The sequence below is a fragment of the Mauremys mutica genome, chromosome 2 (assembly GCF_020497125.1).
Source record: "Mauremys mutica isolate MM-2020 ecotype Southern chromosome 2, ASM2049712v1, whole genome shotgun sequence".
Lineage (NCBI taxonomy): Eukaryota > Metazoa > Chordata > Testudines > Geoemydidae > Mauremys > Mauremys mutica.
The window spans coordinates 31,291,456-31,319,059 of NC_059073.1; the positions used below are offsets into that span (position 1 = coordinate 31,291,456).

Below are 27,604 nucleotides of genomic sequence, written 5' to 3' on the forward strand. Positions count from 1 at the left end.
GAGAAAATATAAGTGGTAGCTTTATATTGATGGTGTCAAGGTCAGGTAGAAAATGAACCTCACTGGTATTGTTCCTTTAGAAATAGCATTGTATAGTGTTTGAAAGGAATTTATAAGGAACATACAGTATATATACAGAGGCTTACAGAACTGAAAGCAGCACATTTAATCTATTCTTCATTCTTCTTGTCAATCCCACTCAGTGAATCACAACTAAATCTACACTGTAAGTTCCTGGTGTCAGGGAACATGTTTTCTATGTGTACTATAAAGCTCCTAGCATGCTTGTAAGTATTGTAAAAAAAAAAAAGATCTGATAAACTGCTCCCTTGTCACCATCACCTGCTTTAGACAGAAGTTAAAGTTCATCTTAGCTATGCTATTGGTCAAAGACATAGTCTATTGATCTGTCCTCACAGATTGACTGCAGTAAATTTTTAGAATTTTAATGGGAAAGACTCTTTAGCCAGAAGACCAGTTTGAGATACTGTGATCTTTTGTTATTGGTAACCCATTAACATTCTCTGAATTGTTCTCACAGGTCTACTTGGCTATAGATGGCCTGAACCAAATTCAGGAGCCAGGAAAGATAGAGGATGAGCCAGTGGTTAGAGTATTCACTTAGAACTTCAAGAACTAAATTCACTTCCTGCCTCTGCCACAAAACTACATCTTTTGTCTCTCTGTGCCTCAATTCCACCTCAGTTAAATGGGCAAAATCATTTTTTCTATTTCACATGGGTGTTATGATAATAAACACATTAAAGATTGTGAGATGTTCAGATACTATGGTAATTGGGACCATATCAGTATGGTATATAGAGAGATAGAAAGTGACTACAGACTGAACTGGAGAAATTCAGAATCTGACTGCTACATAGCATTTTAGATGTACTGGAGGATAATTTTTTTTTCTTCCAACGCATCACCTGGAAAGCTTTGAAAGGCAGAACTATTAGGTTATAGGCCACTTTGGGCATCCCTACTGTCTCCCCTCAGTAACTGTCCTGATCATTTCCCATTTTCTTTGTAAGTAAGATTAATCCAACCCTGCTTTAGTGGGAGCATATAAAAGAAGACAGGAAAAAATGCATCACTTTCTCTGGTGGCATTTACCCCAGTTCCAAGAACAAAAGTAACTGTTGGCTACAAACTGCAGGATGTTGACATTACATTTGGGCCTGAGCACCAGTCTCTGAACTTGACCAAAATTTGGCTGTGATTAGACTGTGTACTTTGGTTTGGTCCTTTTATTGAGAAAGCTCACAAGTCATGGTGTCTAGATTTGGACTTTCCAAAGTTCAAGGAGCAAGAGGAAGTGTTGGATCCACTGTTTTATTTTAGTCCTATCTAAATGAAATTATATGTGCTTTCGTGTAAAGGTAGGGATACTAATAGTACTACAAAATTGCAGGACTGCCTTTAGTTTTTAAACATGCTTCCTAATCTCTTTTTGGCTAAAAACAAAAACAGAACAGGTGTTGGTAAAGTGCATTGTTTAGTGACATATACAGCATAGGTTATATTTTTTTTGTAAGAATTAGTGGAACACAACTTTTAATCATATATTTTTTTCATATTTCTTTGTGATACCTTTTTGCATATAATTTTGTTTTTTAAAGATCAGTATTTAAGATTAGCTTCTGCTTCTATGCTTTCACCCAGTTGTGCTACTGGAACTACAGAATCACAGTACATGACCTACATATATTGTTCAGATACCAGAAAGGATTCCATGCATGTTGTAATATAGAACATGGGTGAGAGAAAAAGTCATATAACTGAATAGAAGTTGAAGGGATATGCTGGTTTTGCACTGTCAATAAAGAGGGACAGCCGTAAGTGTGTCAATGTAGAAATGTATAATTTTGCCTTGGCAGCAAAATGCTAGGATGTCAAACTGGATCAAATCTCACCTTTTAAAAAATTTATCCTCTTAAATAATCCTATCGCTGGTCTGATATCTCAGTAGTCAGAATAAGACAATGCCGCATTCCTGTAGATATCAGGGAACCATGTTATGCAAAAGTAAACATTTTGTAGAGATCAGAAGAGGGAAATCATTAGATTTAGGCAAGACTGTTGAGGAGTTCCTTAATTTCAATCAGTTGGGTGCAAGTATTAGCTGACAACAATAGTTAGAGTAGAAAACCTGCTGCTTGGAACAGCTAAAGTGTCTTAAAACAGATAGGGTTTGCTGGAAAATTGTCCCTTTGTCATGTAACTTATTTTAGGTGTTTATATATCATTGTGGTTTCCAGTGGCATCCAGGTAGTAACTGCAGGTATTATTTGAAGACTGTGGAACTGCACAGGTGTAACTGAGGGCAGAATTTAGTTTAAAGAGCTTGGTCATGGGAGGAAAGATGGAAATAACCTACACTGGCTTGAATACTGCATGCAGATGCAGTCGCCCCATCTCAAAAAAAGATATATTGGAATTGGAAAAGGTTCAGAAAAGGGCAACAAAAATGATTGAAGGTATGGAACAGCTTCCATATGAAGAGAGATTAATAAGATTGGGACTTTTCAGCTTGGAAAAGAGATGATTAATGCGGATATGATAGAGGTCTCTAAAATCAAGATTGGTGTGGAGAAAGTAAATAAGGAAGTGTTGTTTACACCTTCTCATAACACAAGAACTAGGGGTCACCAAATGAAATTAATAGGCAGCAGGTTTAAAACAAACAAAAGGAAGTATTTCTTCACATAACTCACAGTCAACCTGTGGAACTCTTTGCCAGAGGATGTTGTGAAGGCCAAGATTATAACAGGGCTCAAAAAAGAACTAGATAAATTCATGGAAGATAGATCCATCAATGGAAATTAGCCAGGATGGGCATGGATGGTGTCACAGGCCTCTGCTTGCCAGAAGCAGGGAATGAGCGATGAGATGGATAACTTGATGGTTACCTGTTCTGTTCATTCCCTCTGGGGCACCTAGCATGGGCCATTGTTGGAAGACCAGATATTGGGCTAGATGGATCTTTGGTCTGACCCAGCATGTCCATTCTTATGTTCTTATGACCTTACAGGGCTTGCAGTCACAGGTAAAGCATTTTGTTAGTACACTGATGAGATCAGATATGTACATTCAGAGAAAGAGAATAAATGTACAATACCATACTATTGACTCTTTTGGAGTGTAACCATGTTTGAAGGGATTTGTGGAAATTCTTTTATTGCTTTTGTTGATAACTAGAAATGCAATCATTTCAGATTCCTTTGGTTCATGGCCTTTTGTTTGTTATGCTTTCTACTTTCAAGACTCCTTGCTTCTCTATGTTCAATGCTGAATAGCCACTATTTTGAAATCAAGTTAAAATTTAACTTGGTTGGGCTTTCGTTTTTAAGACACAAGGTACAATAAACCAACAGGTAGAGACCATGTTGTTTTCTGTATCCTGCATTCAGTTTTAGAAATTACAGTTAGAAAAGACCTATTAGGCCATTTACTCCATCATTTTTCCAGACTAGTGCAGAATTTTCCCCTATAGCACAGAATTTTTCCCTGCAGTACATTTTCTATGACCTGATCAAAGCCCCATTGAGGTCAATGGAAAGATTCACACTGACTTCAGTTATCTTTGGGTCCGTCCCCTAGTGCATTGTCCAGTTTCCTAGTAAAAAAAATGTCCCCAGTGAAGACTGTTTTCTTTAAAAAATCTACAGATGGAATGCATAATAACGAAAAGTGTACAAGGCTGGCAGAGAGCTCTGTATTAATATCAAAATAAGTTTTAAAAGGATCATACATTTAGTAAAAAGACTGAATGCTTTCCTAGCCCTTTTAGTCTTCTTCTGAGTGAACAATTACCAGCAGCCTGAGGGCAGCAAGATAATGCTGTCATCTTATTTACAGCATTATAATCTAATGTCAACAATTTATCTAGCAGCATTTTGCAATGACAAATCGGACTGTTTCCCATCATTTTAGCTTTGGACTTTTGAAGAGATTGCTCTAATTTGATCCTGCAGTTGGAAGTGCATCTTTCCTTAAGGGCTAATGAGTTTAGAAGTTCAGTTTTGTAGCTGAATGTTTACTTGACATGCAATTAGATGTTTATTCCCTTATCTATAGTACCTTTTAGAAAACCATTCTTGATGAATCTTCAGATCCAATAATCCAGAGTCACATGTCATTTCAAGCAGAGCACACGTAATAGAAAATGAGAATTTTATTGCTCTTGGACCACTGTGTCTTTAGTTACTGATTCTCCTGTTCCCAAATAGCAAAGCAGCCAGAGCCCAGCTACTATACTGTGGTTTGTGTGTGTTCCTGACTCTTCTGTATGTACAGAAAGATATTAACACATAAGAAGAACAGTCACAATCAGTGCATTTTTCCTTCCTGTATGAGGTGTTTCTGCAACTTTACCCTCAAAGAAAAAATAATAGTGCAATAATTTTGAATTACTGATGCAAAGCAAAACAATCATTGCTATAGATTTCCTGAGGGTGATATTTTTATTGAAAATTCTTAATATATTTTACTTAATAATGATAAGAATATATGAAAGCACCTATAAACACACACACAAAGTATTATTCAGTAAATCCCACTTTGACCCATTATGTAGTAAATTACTGATGAACGGACTGGTAGCAAGATAAACTCTTTATTATGAACAAGGACTAGGTACAGCAATGAAGTAATAAAACTGCCTACTACTCTATATAGCTGCAGCCTGCAACTGCCTTGTTCTGGGCTTCCTTGTTTCTGCCCCAGCAGGAAACATCCAGGAAACCAAAAACAGCATCTATAGTGCACAGGAAGTGTGAGAGTTCTACACTTATCGAAAGGACTTACCCTCTATCACACAGCGGACAGTCTTAACACCCAGGGGAAGATGGCGTCAAGGAATCCTCCTTATGTCAAGGAGATGCTCCATAACCAGGGGTGAGCTACAGCGGGTTCGCACGGGTTCGCGGGGACCCGTTGTTAAATTTAGCAGCCATTTTAGAACCGCTTGTTAAGGGCTGCTAAATTTAACAAAAGTTCCCGCCCACTCCTCTCCTGCTCTGCCCCCTTCTCCTCCCCCTCCCCTGCTTCCCGCGAATCAGATGTTCGCGGGAAGCCTGAACAAGCAGCATGGAGGCAGCCAGCAGGTAAGCTGGGGCGCGGAGGGGGGGTGCGGCTGGCTCAGCAGCTCCCGGTCCCAGACCACGGCTCCCTCCAGCCCAGTGCCGGCCCGGGGAGTCGGGCCGAGCGGCCGGGCCCCGGGGCCGGCCCGGCCCGGGGAGTCGGGCCGAGCGGCCGGGCCCCGGTGCCGGCCCGGCCCGGGGAGTCGGGCCGAGCGGCCCGGCCCCGGTGCCGGCCCGGCCCGGGGAGTCGGGCCGAGCGGCTCGGGGAGTCGGGCCCCGGTGCCGGCCCGGCCCGGGGAGTCGGGCCGAGCGGCTCGGGGAGTCGGGCCCCGGTGCCGGCCCGGCCCGGGGAGTCGGGCCCCGCGGCGCTGGTCGTGGTCCTGGCAGAGTGGACCTGGTAGGGGTTCTGGGGGGCCATTGAGAATGAGAGGAGGGGTTGGGTGGGGCGGCAAGGGGCAGTCAGGGGACAGGGAAGGGGGGGATGGGTCAGGGGTCTCGGAGTGTGTGTGTTAAGGAACATGAGGGGTTGGATGGGGCACGACCCCCCCCCCACGGAGGGGGGGGGAAGGAGGGAACCCGTTGTTAAAATTTTGGAGGGAGGAGGGAACCCGTTGTTAAAAATTTGGCAGCTCATCACTGTCAATAACCCTTCCCCAGATCAGGACTGGAGCAGCTTCTGCATGCCCGAAACCTAAACATAGCCAGGAAATGGACAATGGCTCTGTGCACTCTCCTACACCCATATCCCCACTGCACAGCAACACATAGAGAGTCCAGAGCCAGCTGGTTCTCACAGTGTCCAGGATGTGAAGGTGCTTTGTGGTGGTTCCTCTAATCCATTCTATCCCCATGGAGGGAACCATATGAGTTCATTTATGAGCAGAGGCCTCTGCAGAATGGACCAATCCTTCTTAATTTTTGTTATATATAATTTCATAGAATTCGTAATCTATTTCTCTGAGTGTATTTCACAGTTGATGCATTGCCAGGTCACAGCTGATGTGCTCCATGGTCTTATGGTAGAAAATTCCCATTGGAATTTGGGGATTGATTTTCTATTCTGAGTTCCTTATCTGCTTGTTTTGTTTTTCATTTAGATTCCATCCTGCAGTTGTATTTTGTGTGTATCAAAGGTATTTCATAAGAAGTTGGTTGCTTCCCGCTGAGACTTCAACTCCTCCAATCTGTTCAGGAGAAAAGAGAGTGACTTTCACCTCTCTTTTGAATTCTGGTTTTTGTCTTAGCTTGATAAGTGGCAGATTCCAAGGACACAAATAGAAGTGTTTTGTTTCACTTCTCCTTCAGGTTCTGTGACATGCTGGCCAGAGTTTTTGGGGGTAGAGGGAGGCAAATGGAAAGTTTTTGTTTATTAATGGTTATAAAACATAAATGTATAGGTTATTTTTAAAGATATCTGTATCCTAGATCCTATCTTAGATCTGAATCCTGCAAGTAGGCCCAGGCTGACAGACACCTGCACCTGAGAAAGACCCTATTGACTGTGATGGGGTTTTATGTGGTGGATCAGGGCGTTGGATAGTAAGCACCTAGTTAGCCTATAGAGCTCTAGTTCGGCTGTGGGTGTGGGTGAGAAGGACCATGAAGGTACTGCACAGCACTAAATATGTGGTCAGAATTGGGGTAACAATAATAGTGTTGCTCTGATTAGGCCCAAATGCTTTTTCGAAGATGCTGAGTGGAGTTGAGTGAAATTTGTCTGAAACTTTTTGTCAGTGAAAATGCAGATTCAGGTCAACCGAAACAGTTAGAGAATGTTTGTCAATTTTATTGATTTTTGTTTCAGTCAAAAGAAAAATAAATATTTTAACTGGAAACATGCATACCTGCCGCCGAATTGCCACTGAAACCGCAGGACCGTCAGACCTCCTGCAGGCATGCCGCCGAAGGCAGCCTGACTGCCGCCCTCGTGGCAACCGGCAGGCCACTCCCCGCGGCTTGCCGCCCCAGGCACGCACTTGGTGCGCTGGTGCCTGGAGCCGCCCCAGCATGTATAGCATTTAATATTCTGAGTTTCCCAGGAAACAAAAAAGGTTCTTTTTGACCTAACTACACTTAAATGCTGCTTTATTTTCCAAAGGTTCTCCTCATAATAAAGAAAGCAGGTAAATAAGTGAGGTGAAAAATAGACTTGTCAGATTTTCAGAAAAGAGATCATTAAGCCACCCTGCTGTTTTTATGGTTTTATTTATGATTACACACTGTGGTACATGAAATTACTACTATAGAAAAACTTGTTTATCTACTCATTTTTAATAGGCAGAGGAACAGTAGACTCCAGTTGCAAAGGATGAATGGTATATGGCAGGCTTCCAAAGCATCTGCTAGCCATTATGTAAGGAAATTGTCCCATAGCATACATACTGTATGAGTCACAAGGTGCATTTTGTTGTCATGGTAAATCCACCTGTTTTTCTCAGTAGCAGTGTAAAGCCTAGGGGAAAATGCATTTTTTAAGTGGCATGCTTGTTTGCAGTGCAGTGTTACCCACCACTAGCTCTCTGTGGATATGGGGAAGAAGAGCAAGAAAGGACATTCATAATGAAAATGACTTGGGGTAATTTTTGCCCCTCACACTGGTCCAGGTAAATGAAAGTGTGGTATCACAAAACACAAACTCCTGTTTCTATTGAAATTGTGTTTTGTGAGGCCTCATAGTTTTGTATCCAAATACAATTTCACTTCAGGCACTATCTTCTCATTATACAAATCTCTTAATTCCACAAGATAGAAGATTGCAGCTTTGGTATATCTTTAGGCAAATGATTTTCTCTGGAAGGACTATCATTTTTTTATTCTGTATGATAAAAGATCAGAACAAGTATAAGCTGTGCCCAGTTTCAGGTTCAGTTTGTTCCCAGTACTTACTTACTTACACACACTCTCTCTCTCTCTTTGCTTGAGTGTCCAGACTTAATTTTATGTTGTATGTTAACTATTTTACAGAAGGAGGTCCAAATGCCAATAGGCAACTGCACAGTACATTCAATTCAGATAGATGCAGGAGGTCAGCAATGCTGACAAGACATCTGTGGGTAGAAATGTGTACATCTGTTCCACTAAGCATGTATATGCCAACCTACAATTTTAAAAAACTTTTACTGTTACAGAAATCTCTCAAATGTACAAGACACAATCTTCCTTGAACCAGTGATTCTTACAGAGGGCAGAGGATGGCTGCAAATGAAAATATGATGATACTCTAGACCTGAAGCAGAAATGAACATGCTCCATTTTTTCTCATTACTGTCTGGTTTCAGCCTTTTGTGAACACTGGCTCTTGACTGCTATGGTTTCTTGCTACAGGAGCCAGTGCTCCTGCTTGCTGCATCTCTACATGTACTTATGAGGTTTGAACACTGATGACTCTAACCATTTCCTTGTACTATCATCCATCATCCATCATCTTCTGCAAAAGTAGCAAGACCTAATCAAGAAAAAGCAGCCAAAATGCTTCAGAAAAATGAAATCACAAAGGGTTGAAACTATAGTGAAGCCTTCTTTGATACAAATGGAATGTGAGATATGAAATTAATTTGATAAGCATGTGCTCAGAAAAACTGTGGATGTGGGAGTTTTCACTATATTTAATACACAGTGGATATTGACGTTGGGAGACAAATTCTTATTTTGCATAAATATCCCACCTCAAGACTCACTTCTGCCATGTTAACTAATGTTGGCTGAGGATGGAACAGGTGGAGTTAGCTGTTGTATTTTTTGTTTTGTTTTCAGATTTTTTTAAAAATTGGACCCATCAAGCCTGTATAACTGAGATTTTAGTACTGTTTGATGACCTGACTCCTCCCTGTTTTCTCCTTGTGGATTGTTACACTTGCTTGGTTATGCCTTACTTTCAATGAAAGAGCAAGCTCTTTCAGGTAGGGTCTGTGTATGTCTATGATTTTGTACAGCACCTAGCATAATGGGGCTGTGATCCTAACTGAGGCCTTTGTAACACAATACAAATAATAATAAGAAAGTTGTTTGGATAATTAACATTCAAAGAAAGTTTCACATCAGTTGGTTACTTTTGTTATTCAAAGCAGTGTGCGTATTATTGCTTGGCTATGCCAAATACTATTACTAAGTGATCTGTTAAGAACATGTAAGTGCATGTTTATAATAAAAAATTCCCATGAAGTTACTATGTAACTTAAAAGAGAGCGAGAGAGAGAGAGAGAGCACATGATAGCCATATAATTTCAAACTCTAGCAAGCCAATTAAACAATGAGAAGAAACAGGCAGCACATTTCTGAGTAGCTATTGATGGTAATAAAAGGAAGAAGGGTGGAAGTAAAATTACTTAATCAGCCAGGACTAATAACTTCCTAAAGGGCAGGAGTCACAAAAGGAATTAGGTGCTTAGTGCCTGAACTCTGTGGGCACCTAAATTCATACAGTGCTTAAATTTTTACAGTAAAAGTTTCCTAGGTACCTATGTTTCTACATCTGAACATGCACTGCAGCTCCACACCAGATGTCTGGATGGCTAAGTCACAAAGAGATAGGCATTCCTCTGCCAAATTCACCTGTGGGGCCTGATCCAGTAGATGTGCTCAGACACTGCCTACCAGATTAATGCCCTATAGGTCACCTTACACAAAATGGCCAAGAGCAGCAGCCCCTCATATTTTTTTTCAGTCCAGTGGTTGGGGTACTCACCTCAGATATAGTAGACCGCCAGCTCAAGTCTCCCCTCCACCGAAGGGAGAGAAGGCGTTTCAACAGGGTTCTGCCACCTCTGTGGTAAGTGCCCTAACCACTGGCTATTCTGAGGTGATGCTCCTTCAGTCTCTCCTCTTGAAGCTGATCTGTTCTGGATAAATACAGAGTCATTGCAGCAGGGGGACTGGATCTTGGGGCACCCACCTTGCAAGTAAGTGCTCTAACCACCAGGCTACACAGTCATTTTCATACTTGCTCTTTCTCTAGTCTGATGGCTTTTTAAAATGATTTATCCACAGTGGAAGAGCTTCAAAGGCAGAAACTGATGGAGTTGCCTATCACAATACCATACAGCCCAGTAGTCAGGGCACTTACCTGAGAGGTGGCAGATCCCTGTTTAAATTCCTTTTCTCCTTCAGGTGGAGGAGGGATTTGGATTTGGATTTCCTGTATCCCAGGTGAGTCCCTAACTACTAGGCTAAAAGTTGAGGGAGGTTGTCTTCCACCCACCCACAGCCCCAACCTCTTGCCAAAACAGCATAGGTGCCTAACACGAGGTAGGGTTTGCCGCTGAGAATTCCAAGCAGAGGCAAGTGCCTCTCTGCAGCCCTGATTTAGGGGACTATCTCTGAGAAAAGGGCTGGCCTAACACATGCCTCATTGACTAGCTTAGGCAAGGAGCCGCCTAGCATGTTGGTTTTGTGAACCCCATTCTAAAACACCTATCTCTCCCCATTAATTGTATAGGGAGCGTAGGTGCTGAACTCAGGCTTTGAGAATCCTAATGTTTTTCTAGGCACCTAAAAGATAGATGTCACAATGCTCAGCATCACCACACCTAAATTACTTTGTGAATCTAGCCTGAAATGCATTGGGAATGTAATGCAAGGCTTATTGGTTACTGCCCATCTAAACATGTATACGTACATGTACACCTCGTAACGTTAAAATAGGACAAATGTCCTAATTATGAACTACTACAACCTTTATTTGCTGGACTTGCTGTAACTGAAATCACTGACTGTAGAAACAGGAGGCTCCAATTGTTGTGCCATTTAATTTCAAAGTAAGGAATTATTTTCATTAGGAGTACTGGCTTGGGTTGTCTAGTTTTATATGGTTGGTAAGTACAGTTTGCAAGAGTGTGGCACTTATTGATTAGACAATATATTTAGTGTCTTATGGATGTGAATAAATTATAAATTAACATGAACTAATTGGTTTTTATTCATGCACATATGCACACACATTTGTTTGGCTGGTTATGGATATGCTTGGAGACCTAAACTCCTTTGAGGATTTTTTCTTTTTTCCCTAGTCTCTTCCTCTTGCTGAGTGCAGTCACTATAACGTGAGGCAACACTAGTCTTGGCAAGCCAGTCAATTGACCAGTCAAATAATGTCAATTGGCCAACTATTATTTTACCGTGGTCATTTATTATCAGATATTCCAGAAAGAATGCCCTTAGGTAGGTGGATGCCCTTAGGCCTACCTTTCTGACTGCATCATGGTACCATGTGTCAGAAAGCTACTTAAATTCTATTCTACTACATGCTAATGAATCTTCTCGGGGTGAAATGATGAAATTGTTAAAAGTTGAACATTTGGATTAGCTGGAGTCTTTCTAGAACAAACATTGTATGTATGTGTATCTTTAGTTGCATCAATACAGGCAACAGCTAACAAAGAAGATTAAACAAGTTAAAGTACATGAACCCTGCCCCAGGGAGTTTACAATCTAAACTGAGTAGACCAACCCCCCCACCAAATTAACTCACAAGACAACGGGGGAGGGAGAAGAGGATTCACAGTCACTAAACCGCCTCTCTCAACACAAACAGAAAAATTAAGCCTCTGTCATCATCCATAAAGCCCCCTAACACCTCTGTCATCATCAGCAAATCAAACAACTTACATTAAAAACCCATGTAAATAAGCCCCCAATTCTCTTCCACACACACACAAATATATATCCCCATCCAAAAGATATCTCCAAAAAGATAATGAAAAGCAAGAAGCAGCAAAGAATCCTGTGGCACCTTATAGACTAACAGATGTTTTTGCAGCATGAGCTTTCGTGGGTGAATACCCACTTCTTCGGATGCAAGTCTTGCATCCGAAGAAGTGGGTATTCACCCACGAAAGCTCATGCTGCAAAAACATCTGTTAGTCTATAAGGTGCCACAGGATTCTTTGCTGCTTCTACAGAACCAGACTAACACGGCTACCCCTCTGATAAATGAAAAGCAAGATGCTTGTAGAGTAGGTCTGCTGCCTACTTAGCATAAGTCCTTTTAAAATTATTTTTTTCTTTTTTATGTTTCTTTTATTTCTGTTTAATTTCTTGTCTTTTGTAACTCTTCAGTCTTAAATAACATTTTCATTAAAATAAAAACCTAACATTGCTAAAAAAAGTTATAATTATTCAATTCATTTTTTGAACTTCATGTAATTGTTTTTTGCATTTTTCTAAGTTTAAAATAACTCAGTAAAGTAACTTTTTAAAATATAATTAGGTATAAGTATCTATCTAAGGCAAAGCCTTTCCATATAAAGTCTTATTATTTTTCGTTACTGTTGTTACAGTTCTAAGAAATTAGTACCTTAACCTATTTAACCATTTTTGACTTATGACAATATTTGACCAATGTTTGACTGGTCAATCGACCAATTATTTTTGGAAAGGTCAAATGCCCAACCATAGGCAACACTCCCTCATCACCTGACTGTTAGTCCTATCATGACCAAAATTAGTGTGTGTTCCCTTCCTATTTTTGAGCCGTTTTAACTATGGATCCAGCCCAGGCAGAAGAAGATTAAAGAGAAAGTGTTCCTTGGGGGAAAATTGAATTGATTCTTTACCAAATTACAGTCACAGATGAAGCTGCAATCAAGACATCTCTAATTAAATGCCCTTCAGAATACAGAGTAGCTAGTCACCAGAGAACATTACAAAATTAACTATAGTATGTAGAGTAGATAGCTCTCAACATCAGTATAATTGGTACACTTTGCAGAACTCATGGAGTAATGCCTTAAGGTTAAAAAAAAAAGAAATCACATTACTGATATCCTACCTATACTTATTACACAGTACAATTTGTGAAAAATAGAGAAGAATGTTCAGTAACTTCAAACTCTGACTTTAAGCATTCTAGACTTTCCATCAATTTCAAGCTTCCACTTATAAGAATGGAATTACTGATAATAATTAAACTCTACATATTTTGCATTTTATGAGTAAGAGTGTGACTGAATTTCTATACTAGCAGCAGAAAATGTATTAGTTATTGAGACACCATGGTATTTGCACTACGTCAATCAAGACCAAATTGAAATTGCTATGATGTGATGTTTTTCGTATAATTTTTTCTTCAGGAAACAAAATCCACATCTTCATTAATAATTCAAGTTTTTTCCTTACAAATATCACAATATCTTTTTTCTCACTTTTGTAATGGAAAGAATGCTCAATAGCTGTGTTGCTGGTCAGCAATCTACTGGCTCCTGATACACGTCTTTATCGATCCAACAAGATCATCTCTCCACATTATTTGCTGTTTTCTTCTTTAGTATTTCTGAAGAACGAAAGTTATGAAATAGTTTAAAATATCTCTAGTTAGAGGAAAAGGAACTTCCACATACATCAGATTTAAGAATAGGAGCAAAATATTGAGTTTGCCGTTCTCCTACAAGGAGCTCTGGATCTGTTCCTGGGCGGGACTGCACACCCCTGATAGGGGTTGAGAGTTCTCAGTGCCCATCATTTGCAATGTGCATTTAGTTATTAGGTTGGGAGTCTCTTTTTGTTTTGGTTTTGCTGTGTTATATTGCATACATTTTCCCAGAAACACGATGGACACAGGTATTAGAAAAAATGAAGGAAAATGTCCCCCAGTGAAATGGAAAGAGGAAAAAAACCCCTATATTTAAACAAAATAATAATGCGTCAGCCATAAAACCACAAAAGCAATGAAATTCTAAGTTGAGACTTAAAGTAAACTATTAGTTTATCATGATTTTCAAATAAAAAGTCTGAGTTGACAGAAAATTATACACTGTAACTTTGAGATCAGTAATGTCAAGCTTTGTTAGGTCAGTGAATTCTAGAGCAGAGCCCTTTGCCCCTCCCATACAAAATGCCCTGCTGGCAGCTCCCAGACAGTTCCTGAGGGATTCTGGTGAGAACATACTGGCTGATCTTATCTGCTGTGGAAGTGATTTCAGAGGAAGGAATTCTCTCAAGTAACTAGGATCCAAATTATAATGCACTTTAAAAGTTTCCATATTTGAATTGTACCCGCACCTGTACGAAATAGGTAGCTAATTCAATCTGTGGAGTATTAGCATAACTTGCTCCTTCAGTTCCATCCATTAAGTGGTTAGGCTGCAAATGCTGCACCAGGGGAAGACGCTGAATATTTTTTCAAGGGCAGCCCCGTATAGGGAGTATTACAGTTTTAGGAAGCCACAAGTGCATTGATTTACAGGCAAAGTCAATACCAAAGAGTAATTCTACAGTTGTCACACCAAGCACAGATGAAAACAGATACTTTTAGCTGCTGAAGCCACCTCTATCTGGAGAAATTGGGGGTCCAACTGTAACCTTAGTATTGCCAACTTCACTGATGAATACTGAGCATGTGTCCTCAACCATGTCCATCAAATTCCCTAACTAATTTCGTCAGCCAGCCAACATCACTTTTGTCCTTTGTAATTTCAATCTTGGTGAATTTGCTCTACTACAAATCCCAGTATCAACGAGGCACTTGGGAAGCAAGATGCTGCAACACCTGAGTCAGATGAAATGGAGATACTGGACTGAATGTCAAACTGTCTTCCACAGCTGCCTGTTGTGTATATATGGATCTGACAAAAAACAAAAACAAACAAGCACAAACAAACCAACCCAAAAAACACCACAGCTGGAAAACCCTGCAAGAGAGCTTTTTGAGTGGATGAGTAATTACCCAACACTACCCTCTGAGATCTCTCTGTGAATTAAAAACAAAACCATCTGAGCAATTCTTCCCACAATTACTAGCCCCTATAGTAGACTTAAGAAAAACATTTCTGTGAGGTTAAGATACATAGTGTAAATTATCCTAACATCCCACATTTAAGTGAACTGTGATCCCTTCCTTTACTGTGTGTAAAATTATGCTCCGTAAAACTCTGTGGACAAAAAACCATCTAACATAAGATCTCACATAACTATCTATAATGTAAAAAATATCAGGAGAGATCCTTAGCTGCTGTAAATCTGGCATGTCTGTGTAGTTTCTACAGTATTAATGTCCTTCTTTATGTACAATCTTCCTGAGCTGACCTACCTCACCTGTGCCAGGCTACATGAATGCCAGTTGGACAGCTTTATTATGAGATTTTAGAAAACCAATTTCACAAATAATATAAACTGTATATTCTACTCTTGTATATAGATTGTCTGTCTTATGATGGAAATTTGTAGTGAGCAATAAGTTTGAAAGAAGAACAGTTGCATTTTTATAGACAATTAACCATGAGTTATGCTTATATTTTTAGGTTAACAGGATTTCATCTTCCTCCACCTGTGACAAGTACAAAGTCTGTGTTTTCACTGCGTTTGACAAGTGACTTTGCAGTTAGTGCCCATGGGTTTAAAGTATACTATGAAGGTAAGAGAACATGATTAACACTCTTCTTAACAAGAAGACTTGAAAGCTTTACCTCATCCCTATATATAGCAGGGCTCAAATGTGACATTTTGCTAGTTGAACTGAACCAGGTACATTTATTGAAAGGTTTAAAATATTTCAATAACCTTTCAATTAGATGCCAGGATCTGTCATAAAAATCAAAGGTTTTAAATACTCCATAATAAATGCCTTATCTTGCCCCAAAACTGATTAATTTCCCACATTGTTTTTCAACCCGTCTCACTGTCTGATAGTTGTGGCATTAACATTTTGGAAAAAGTATTACATACACTTTTAATGACTATAATTTTTAGTATTTTCAAAGTTTGTTAGTCCACAAAATACCAAGTATTAAAGGTTTGCTGATCCTAGCTGAATATTTATTTGTGTACTATATGCAAGAAAATGTATAGTAACTAAAGGCAAGATTCTGGCATCCATACAAACATTGAGTACCGTCATGTTCTGCAAAAAGTCAGCTTGAAATCAATTATGCACAATGAAGAGAGGTTAGCTGTAATTTTTTTCCCCCATCTGCTTTTCAGTACATGAAGAAGGGTAATCGAGGATACAAGTTTACTCTCTAAATGTTTCCTGGGCCCTTGGAGCAGAAGCAAAGTTCTTGGTTTTACTGTTTATATAGGAGAGGTGATGGTTAACTTCTGACCTGCTGTCAATGCTGCCGTCAAGAGTCTCTGTTGGGGTCTTCTGAGGGTTCAGTATGTGTGTAGGGATCAGCCTGAATGGATTGATGTGTAATCTTCCTTAATCAAAGGACGTTTGTTACATAGGTTCAAAGAGAACTCCTTTATAATCAACCTCATATTTAGGTTGTCTTTGCATAGTATGAATACTCTGGTCTGACAGATGGTTTGGCCATCACCTTCTATATTTCAAAGCAGTGATTGTGCACTCCTGTTTGTGCACAAAATCAGGTCTATTTCCTTGTGAATTCCAAGAGTAATAAATCCTAGGGATCTGTGGTCTCTTTTTATTGGTGCTGACACATAGTTTATCTCTTCCCTTCTAGTTAGGGTGTCTATCAGCTAACCAATAGTTATACAATATTTGAAGAAGGTCACATCCCCGAGTTTTATCCTCCTTGTTCCTGTGGATCACTCTGATTTAATCTATGGGAGTTTAAGCAGCTGAGGTGCAGTTTGGGGAGGCAGTGATTAGGAAGATGCCTGGAGGCTCATCTTCTGCACAGAGGACTTATGTAGGCTCTAGAACACCCATGACTGATGCCAAGCAAAGTTACTTGTCTTCAGCCACAGACACTGCTAGGAACTGTTTACTTGAATACTGCAAGATACTATGCAGTTCAAATACTAATTCACACAAATAGTTTTCCCTAAATCACGTAGTTAATTAAACAAGGAAATAAAAAAAAGGTTATTTGCAAGTTTTTGAGACCTGTTTTGTAGTTTCTGGTTGTTTTGAACATGTCTAATTACTTTGTTTATTCTGCAATTATTTTCCAGTTCACATACAACAGAAAGATAATTTACAGAACTGAAATTGTAGCTATAGTGTAACAAATTATATTTGGGATGGATTACAGACATTTTTTACTCTACTGTCAATTGTAACAGGTGTTTGGTGGTGATTTTGTCCAGCAATATCTTATCTGGAAATGTGTTAAATTATAAATATTCAAAGTATAATATATAATTTCTTCTTTCATATTTGGAAAATATATGGTATTTTTTTCTGTTGCTTTGATGGTATAATGTTGAAAGGTTCCAGGGACTTTCAAGGTCTAAATAGTGCTTTCTGCACTTCTGTAAGGGGTCCTTTAGGTATTTCATACTATTTTTAAAAAATGTTGGGGGGTTCTGTTTGGTTGGCTGGTTTTTGTTTGTTTGTTTGTTTGTTTGTTTATAAATACTCTCAAAAATCCAATCCTGAAAAAAAACAAAAAACAAAACAAAACAAAACCAACATCACAACAATACAATCTCAAACATTTCTCATCAGGGTAAAAAAAAATTGCTCTATACACATAAAACCAGATTATTTGGGCTCTGAGCAGATGGGATGCAGGGAGGTTGGGGAGCTCAAGTTCACACTCTCCAATAGCAGCCACTGTCCCTCTGCTTTGGTTGCATGGGGTACTGGAACCACTGGATCTGTATAAACCTGCATGTGTGTGGCCCATTCTCAGGTACACAATGGCCCTGATCCTGCACTATTAAAATTAATGAAACCTTTACTATTAACTTCAGTGAGCTATGGATCAAGCCTAAAATGTGCAAAGTTGTACAGGAAAACCTGTGTGGCTGGTCAGCTGGCAGACTCCCCACACAGCTTCAATCCAAGGCTTAAGCAGCGCTCTAAATTTCAATAGGACTTGAACTCCTCAGTCATGTAGGAACTTTAGAAAATTTCACCCTGTGTCAATATAACCACTGTTTCTTGTAACGAACTAATTAAAACTCCTCTAGTTAATGACACTTGGGCCCTGATTCAGCCAGACATGTAAGCATGAGCTGAAAGTTAAACAAACACGTGCTTTGCTGAATCTGGTCTCAGGTGTTTTACTGTATTCTTCCAAAAGAATGAGATGAGACTGCGTTGTCTAAAAATCCAAACTTGTAATGCAGACAGAGATCCCTCGCCCTCCCTCCCTGCCCCACAGCAGTGCCTGCCTCCCCTAGAACTGGCGGTAGGCAGTGTAATCCCCCCACAACACCACTTATTTCAATTCCCATTCCCCTGCCTAGCTTGTCTCTCAAACTGCACTCCCCTGCAACCCAGCTGATGGAAGAGGGGATGACTATTAGATTACATTCATTTGATGTCTTACTCCTTGGCATTAGAGAAAAGATTTATTTAAATGAGATTCCATATCAGTAGACTCCAGTATTTTACCCTTGCTCTTTGTGAACACATGCAACCCTGTAACTAATATTTTCAAAATGGTGTATCTCTATCTAGCACCCTAAGTCCATATGTAGACACCTGATGTGGCCCAATTATCAAAAGTACCAAGCCCCCAGCAGTTCCTATTGATCTTTAACATAGCTGCAAGTTGTTCAGTGCCTCTGAAAATCAGACAATGTATTTAGGTGTCTGAATGTGCAGTTAAAATTTGAAACCTGAGATTAAAAAAATAAAGAGTGGCACATCACTGAAAACATGAAATAAAGGTAGAAATTGGTAGCTTGCAAGGGAGGGGGACTGAATATTATTGAACTATTTATCTATATGAATTTGTGTTTGAAAGAGTAAGTTGTTGACTGAGTTATGTTAAATGTTATTCAGCCTTGTCTCATATGAATTACAGGATTCATTCCATTTTTTAAAAATAGAAAACGGAGAAGGAAGAATTACCATCTCTCAAACCATGATCAACTTTGCAGTAATTTCTCACTGACATATTTTCAGACATATTCTCTCAGGTATAGATACATGACTGTATGGAAAGCATGGTTGTGCAGTAACTAAACATTTATTTGAGACATGACCAGAAACTCCCAAGTAGCTGAAAATCTAAGTGAGCTATCAGAGGGATAGCCGTGTTAGTCTGGATCTGTAAAAGCAGCAAAGAATCCTGTGGCACCTTATAGACTAACAGACGTCTGTTAGTCTATAAGGTGCCACAGGATTCTTTGCTGCTTTTAAGTGAGCTATGAATCTCCTATGGACTTACTCGAGAATGACCTATAGGTATTGTATTAATTTCTCTGTTCCCTTTTTGAGACTAAACATGGAAAAGGAAACACATAGAATTACAATTAGAGCACTGAAGAAAGATTTGCCAACCTATTTCATTCAGCAATCCAGTTCTATGTATGTTTTCAATTTGATTTTTAAGAATAAAACAAAGAATAGAAATACAATTAAGTGTGCTTTAAAACTTCACTCGTTGGACAATACCATTGAAAAATTAACATCCTAGCCAATAAGCACAGAAAACTTCATACTATAGCTGGCGGAACTTTTTTTTAGATGAATAGTTTATTAGTTGAAAAATGCAGTTTTGCATCAACAAAAAGTATTCACAAATAGGGTAAAATTAGGCAAATAGTTTTAATTTTTTGTCCAAAAGAAGAAAAATATTCAAAAAAGAACAAATGTTCAGTTTGACATTTTTGAGTTTAAACATTTCAACTTTTCTTTTTTAAATGTTTCATTTATAAAATTAGCTATATTTAATTCAAAATGGGGGAGAAAACACCTCAAAATGAAATGAAATGTTTTGTTTTGGGTTGAGTGAAATGTTTTAGTTCAACTGATTTTTTTTCTCAGTTTTTCATTTTGGCAAGAAAATACAAAAAAAATTCTCTTTCAGGTCATCCCGAATCAAACATTTTTCTAGATTTTATTCTCCGCTTCAGACACCAAACCAAAAACACAATTATTTTTCAACTCTACTTCTTCATCCCCAGATTAGCAGATGGAGTTGGTGATGCAACACATTTAGAATCAGAGGATATCACTGGTTTTGTTTGAATGAAAGAAGATGAGTTAGTCATCCAGGCCCTGAGATACAGAAGGAAGATGACAATCTGAGTCCAGTGAATGTACCACTATTGTATTTGCAGGCAGTCTGTGAACGAGTTGGTCCTCAGTTCTGGTCCTTGCCATTCTTCCATGTTCACACACGTGGGTAAGATCAATTTCTCCACCATCTGAGAGAGAAGCCTTTTGTAGTACAGACAAAGTAACCTAGAAGAAAGGAGTATGTATAAAATAATATGCAAAGCTGTAAATGAGACAAACTGAAAAGCGCTGCTCAAAAGAAGAGGAAGCCATGACAGTTGGCTCAAGTAAATTAAGTAGGAGAAATATTGAGTCATGAGCTTTGCCAGCAGCAAAATATTGGTTTCCTTTTTCTCAGTGAATGCTGGCTTATTTGCACTGGCTGGTGCACTGTGGTTATGGAGGCAAGACTCTGCTGTCTCTCCATGCCCACCTGCTCTGGGAAGGGAGTATGTCAGTCCACAGCACCCCTTATTCCAAAACCCCTGGTCCCAATATCTAGGTAATTACACAGGGGTGTGGGTGGGCATGTGGTAGGGTGAAAATTCTTAAGTCTTCTTAAATCCCCTGAATGAGCACTTATTCCAAGCCACAATCTATCCCTGACAGCCACTTTTATATTAGTCTTGGTGAGATTAGTTTATTTTTGGAATAAAACAAAATCCACTTTGATTCATGTTTCTATTTTCTGTTGTCCTGTGATAAATAATGCAGCTTATTCACTGTGTGCATGCAAGAGAGAGATACAGCTGCTAAGAAAGAAAGGGAGATAGCAGCTTGTAGCACACAGCAGGGGCCTCAATGAGTCTAGTTGTGTTTGAATAATGTGTTCTTTTGCTTTTGCTGGACTATTTTATAGCTATTAAGCAGGTACCTGCTCCAGTTAAGGTTGCTGACTTCATTAATTTACATGGGGGTAAAAAGTGCAGTATCTCAACAAGAACAGGAGAGGGGGAGGAGAGGTCAAGGAAATAGTCAAAGCATTTCCAACCCATATAGGAGTTGGCTAGTACAGATTACTAAATATGCATAAATCTTCTCATGATGTAAATAATATGAATGTAATAGATATAGGAAAGAAAGCCCCATTATATTTTCTCTGTAGCAATTTTTACTCAGGGTAAATGCATATCAGAAACCTTGTTTTGGAGTCTCATTGATCCTGAAACACTTTGAAATGGAAAAGGAAAGAGGATTTTGATGTAGGATTCTATAGAATTTTAGGGTCCCTGGAGATGGTTTGTAGACATTTTACAACACTGTTCTGAATTCTCCAATAGATTTTCTTTGTATTGTAATTGTTCTTGGACAATGAAAATAAAAGAATAACTTTAGTGTATAAATTAAAATTTAAATTGTAGTAATCTAATAATTATGCTGAAAGAGTCTGGAGAGGAAGTTGAGAGCCATGGTAAAAAATTAAAGGTTATCTAAGATTTTCTTTATAATGAGTACTGGGAAAAAACAGACACTCTGGATTACTAAATTATGGATTCCACTTAGTGACTTTTGGAAGCCTTCACGCACTTCTTACAGCATCGTTATGAAGAATCTGTAGCTGATGTAATGAATTACTGGAGCATATAAATCAAACAATATTGGTATAATTAAAATGTGTCGGGATATGAGTGCTAAATATAATTTTGGCAGTTGGCAGACAAGTAAAATATGTGAACAAATGGGAATTAACTATTTTTAGATTGCCTTCATGTCAGAACTCAGAAATGTAGCTAAAGATGAAATACAAGCCTTGACTACACAAGACATTTTAGACTGCTGACAATGCTAACTCATAATCACTGCCAAAGTTTATCAAAGGTTAGAGGTTTATTACAGGAAGTAAATAGTATTGTAAGAGAATAGTCTGATAAGTCAATGGGTTTCTACATAAGGGTGCACCCAGTCATTTGATTGTAGACTAGAGGCCTTAAAAACCATTTTTAAGTATGGGCTATATTCTGAAGGCCATACATAATTTTTATTCAGTCCTTGCTACAACGGCAGGTCTGGTGGCTTGGAGACAATTGAAGTCTATGGGAGTTTTGCCTGAACAAGTGCTTAGTAAAAGCTTAATTGATGAGATGCTCATTAAACTTGCTTAATTTTGCTGAATAAGAAGCTGTGGAATTTTGCTTTCTGTTCAGATAGGAAACAGTAATACAACTATAAACAAATTATATTTGCATATAAATCGTAGGGCTCCAGAAAGCTCTTCACTGGAGATTCTAACTGTTCAAAACAAGACTCATTAAATATGCAAGCTCAGCTCCCTCCTCCTTCTGAAGATGAAATTTAAAGACTAGATTCTTTTTGAGATCTGTTTCCTTTGCATCTGTCAGGAAGCAAAAAACAAAAGGTTTGGAAACTGTCTGCAAAATCACCATTGGCTTCAATGTCAGGGTAACTTGGTGAATTTCTATTGCTTGTGTTATGCAGGTCAGACTACATGATCTAACGGTTCACTTTCACCTTAAAATCTATGAATTATGAGCAGAGAATTGCCCTGGTATAAGTATGCCAACTCGAGGCCCTACTCTGCCACCCCTAAACTCTTAACGTAGGGAATTGGAGGATGTTTGTCTGGGGCAAGCAGGAAGGAAGCATAACAAACTTCAGTTACACTGTATCTATTCACTACTGGCAAAAGGTCCATTAAGGATGCTCTGTAGGTCTATACTCCAGCGAAATCAGCGTATAGGGGAAATTCATAAGATCAGCTGCAGCTGTGTTTTTTTAAGAGACACTTTGGTAAATAAAAAGGAATTCACAAAACTATCAAAAACTGTATATAGGAAACGGGAAAAGTAAATGGTTAAGCAAGAAATCAAGCCATTAGGCCAGGTTCTGAATTCACATACATTTCACAGAGGTAAATGGAATTACAATTTTATGCTATTATAAGTGATATCAGAAATTTTCTGTGCCTTTTACAGTATTAAAGATACTGCAGGATCAATCCAAACAAAAAGACAATACAAAACCCTCCGGTTAAAGGCTGTGAAATAATTAAAATGCTTTTCCCAATACAAGTATATTAATTACAAAACAATTTTCTTTTCTAGATAAAATACACTGGTGCTTACCACATATGATGCATTCATAATAAGTCTGTGGCAAACATTGTTGTAAAGGATAATTACAATTTCCCAAATATAGCCTTGTCCAATAATTCTTGACATTGTCAAGATAAGACAAAATAACCATTTATTCGGAAAATATTTCTTCTCCCAACCCATCCAATTTAGGATGACCATGTGTCCCCGAAACCCAGATATACTCTTGTTTACAAGGCCTGCTCTAGTATCCCAAAAACTAAGTGTGTTCTCATGGTTATTGTAACTTCTGCTAACTAATACCCAGGGGAATATTAGAGACCTGAGCTGGTGAAACTAAAACAATGGCTCAACCCCCCACCGAGCCATTCTCCTGACTCTGAGAAATTAAATATAACATTCCAGGTCACTTTTGCAGTGGTTCTTCCCCCACTGTCACAAACACTCAGGAGTACTTGAAAACATAGATCTTTTATTTGGAGGAAAAGGGGAAAAACAAATAAAAGAAGTGTGATTACAGATGTACAAATACAATACAATGAACAAAGCTGAATCCATGCACCAGGACTTAGGTTGGACAGTCCTCTGCAGTGTCAGATATTGTCTGGCTAGCTGAGGTCCAGATCTCTGCCAGATAATCCCCACCCATCTAAAATGCCATTAACAGGTCCAATTATTCTCAGTTTTAGTTGAGAGAAACTATCGAGTGGTGGTTCTCCTCACTCTGTCTGCTCCTGGCTAGAGAAGTCCACATCATCAGGTACCACTTCAGTGTGCAGTTACCTGGTCCAGTTCTGTGACATCATCCTGCAGAATGGGCACCTGGGTGATTGACACCAGTTTGTGAGCACCTGAGTTAGCCTTGCCTAGATGTGATTTGAGTCTGGTTCGGCCTTCATGTGAAGTTCAGCTCTGTGCTGCCACCACCTATTGGGGTGATGTGATGTCAGGTCTGCATCCTCCAACACTGGTCTAGTTAGGTCTCACTGCAAAATAAGCTCTGGGTCCTTCCTGTCCAATCAGGCTCTGCCTCTCCCCTCACAGGGTCTCAGAGCCCAGGCTCCAGCCCAAACCTGAAAGTCTACACTTCAATTTTATAGCCCTGCAGCATGAAAACCCACAAGCCCAAGTCAGCTGATCTGGGGCAGCTGCAGTTGGTTTATGGCAGTGTAGAGTAGATGTACACGATGAGTATTTCTACATTAAAAAATATGCAGCACCAAGTCTCAGAGCCCAGGTCAATTGACTCAGGCTGACAGGGCTCAGGATGGAAGGCTAAAAATCGCAGTGTAGAAGTTTAGGCTTGGGCTGGAAACCCAAGGAAAGGGGGATGGGACTCAGAGTCTGGGATCCACGCCAAGCTCGAATGTCTATATTATTATTTTTAGCTCCACAAGCCTGATTCAATTAACTCGGGCTCTGAGGCGTGGTGCCATGGGTTTTTTTATTGCAGTACGGACATACCCTCAGGGTACATCTACACAACCTGTGGTAGTGAGCCTCCCAGCCCAGGCTGACGGACATGGGCTCATGAGGCTTGCACTAGTGCTCTAAAATAGCTAGGTAGACTGTGCTTATATGTTACAGCTTGGGCTGGGATTCATACTCTGAAGCCACCCCCTTCCCTAGGCTTCAGCGCCCTGAGCCGCAACGTCAAAGCACTGTCTATATAGTTATTTTTAAAATGCTAGCATGAGCCCTGCAAGCCCAAGTCTGTCAGCCGGGCTGGGAGGCTTTCTGCTGCAGGCTCTGTAGATGCACCTTAAGATGGAGTCTTCTGCCCTCTCTGATCGAACTTGAATGTCATTCCCAAACCAGAGTCCACTACTTGTAAAGTCAGGGTAGCCCACTTACTCCAAGGCATATCGGGCACCATTCCTATGCCTTTCATGAGTACAGTCACTGTACCAACCTATCATCATGTATACAACTGTAACGTGGACAGATTCCTACTAAAGCAACAGAACATAGTATGTGGACCTATAGGTACTCAACATTATAATTCATAGAAATGAGATTGGCCAGAGATGGCTTTCCTGCTATAGAGGGAGTGGAAGTTCCATCCCTGTAAGTTGTCTAGCTCTGGGGCTTACAATATCACCACATTTCTCTCTGTATGAATAATTTTTAATTTATGTTGTAATAACATGTGAAGGCCAAATTGGGATCAGAGTATCTTTGCAGTAGACATTATATAAATGTACAGTATGACACAGTCCCTGCCCCCAAAGAGTTTACAATCTAATTTTTAAATGAATATATTAAAATTGGGGTAAACCAACAATGGAAGTGGAACAATTTTATATGCTTTCATTTGCCAATATAAAGAGTGAATTTGCAGGAAAAAGGCCCATATACATATACATGTATTTAATAATTGCTTCACTTAAACATTTCTAATTTCCATTGTAACCAAAGCCTTGGTTTTAGTTTAATTGTTCTGGAGATGAATATTACATTTTCTCTAATGAATCTCCCCAAATTATAAAGCAATAAATGAATAAATAAAATCTATATTTATTTGATTAAGGGGCCACTTACATGTGCATAATCAGATTCCAGATGAAAAGATAGAGATAGCAGTTTTATTTGTTTAAAGGCCATATCAAAATATATTATCTTTGAAAGTTAGCAAAACAATCAGTACACTAGCAATTCTTCTTACTTTAAGTCTTGTATTTAATTTCCTTCTTGCAAAATAATGTTGTTTAATATGACATATTTGTCATCCCATGGTACTGTAATTTATCATTTTGATGTGAGTCTGACATTGAAATATAACTGAAACCGTGATTAATTTGAAATCTTAATTATCTGTCAGCATTATTTTAGTTTTCTTCACATACCAATGTAAGCTATCAATGGACATTATAAAGTCTTAAAACAAAGTCCTTAAAATATCTTACACTAAAAATGTTTTGTGAAGTTTGAATTCGTAGGTTACAGGTTACATTTGTCATATTAATATCCTGGGAAACAGGAAATCTTAAGAAACTAACATATTTTGCTCCAATGTAATAACTGGAATCTGATAAATTCAAAACACTTTTCTCTATACTGTGTCCTTCATTTAAAATAATAGAAAATTCATTGCAACTACATTTTATATATAGTTGTCCATGTCTTTATTAGCTGAACTATAGATCTCTGATATTTTGAGGAACTTTTCCCAGTAATAAGCAACCTGGGTGAACCCTTGTGCCTTCACAGAGCCCAAGTAACTTCATGGGACTCTGGCTTGACTGTTGTCTTTTATTAATAACACTGAAATAAACAAATTTACAGGAATAAGTTCAACACTACTGCTTACTGTCCAATGATGTCACTGGAACAAACTTCACTGAATTGTGAATTTATGTAGAGAAAGACCGTTTGGATCCTAAGAATGAGAGGACAAAAGTAGATGTTCTGTGAAAGGTCTTTGCACTATCTATAAAAATAGAATGGCCAGGAGAGTCTAGACGCAAACATATCCTTAAGTAAATATTGGTCTCATGGCTGAAGGATCAATTCTTCTCCTTAGGTAAATCTGGCTTTCCCTTGATTGATTGATTTATGGGGAATAAAATATTATTCATTTATAACATTGGCACGATGCCACTAAAATTTCATGGACACTCATTTATATTTTACAGTTAAAAGAAAAAATAACTCAGCTAAGCTGCTTATCCGAGATCCACACCATGGATCTAGCAGGAGAAGTTGTCCCACAATATTGTTCTACATTAAAATCCCTTTTTTATAAAGCTCAACATTTAAGAAAAATAAAAATCAAGACTCATTAAAAAATAAATTAGGTTAATCCTTCAAATGAACCATAGCAAATCATTGATAAAGTGTTTTGAAAAATAGTCTGAAGAAGTAGAGGTAGATAACTTTCAAAAATTGTTGCTCCGTTTTAGTTTGTACTAAATCATTGCTGAATTGAATGGCACTCACATCATCAAAAAGTTATCAAGAACAAATAAATGCAAAACTTTGACATAAATATTACAAATAGAATTGGTTGAATTTTATTTTTTTTAGAGAGTAATTTTGCAACATTATCCCCACACCACCAATTTTTTAGTAGCTCTAAGTTCAACATAATGAGTATAGTGAATAGTGGTGTACACTGCCCATTTTTATACATTAGAACCTGAAATATAATTTCAATTTTCTCATTTTCTGCCTTTCATATGTGCATTCTTTGAACGTGCGACACTTGAGCTTTATTAGCACAAATAACGGACAAAAAAAACCCCCTTCTGTTCAAATATGGCAATTTTCAATGAAAGCTACATTTGTATGTTAATTCAGCTGTATATATTATAATGCATGCAGATTGTGCTGTGTTGGTTGGTTATGTAGTTATTCTCTCAGGGAACCAAAGCAGAGTTATGTGCTAATGGTCACAGCATGAGCTGATATTTGTGAATATTTGTAATGACCTTTGTGTTAATGATCTACAGACCAGTAATTACTAACTCAGGAAATTTGGGAATAATTTCAAACAGCAAGCATTTAAGCATTTTGGCCCAGATCCTTACAGGTATTTAGACTCCTAACTCTCAAATTGGAGGCACCTAAATAGCTCTGAGGATCTAAGCCTTTGTTACCTCTTCTGAGACTAT

The 27,604-nt window shown here is 38.7% G+C and overlaps 1 protein-coding gene across 3 annotated transcripts in view; it reads left to right on the forward strand.

Moving 5' to 3' along the window:
• The window catches only part of CSMD3 (CUB and Sushi multiple domains 3), a 1,155,643-nt gene that overhangs the window by 171,600 nt on the left and 956,439 nt on the right, over window positions 1-27,604 (forward strand). For all 3 annotated transcript variants that reach the window (XM_045006341.1, XM_045006342.1, XM_045006343.1), the window contains exon 3: window positions 15,317-15,429. In XM_045006341.1, the coding sequence (XP_044862276.1) occupies window positions 15,317-15,429 (113 nt within the window). The remainder of the gene's footprint in view (window positions 1-15,316; window positions 15,430-27,604) is intronic.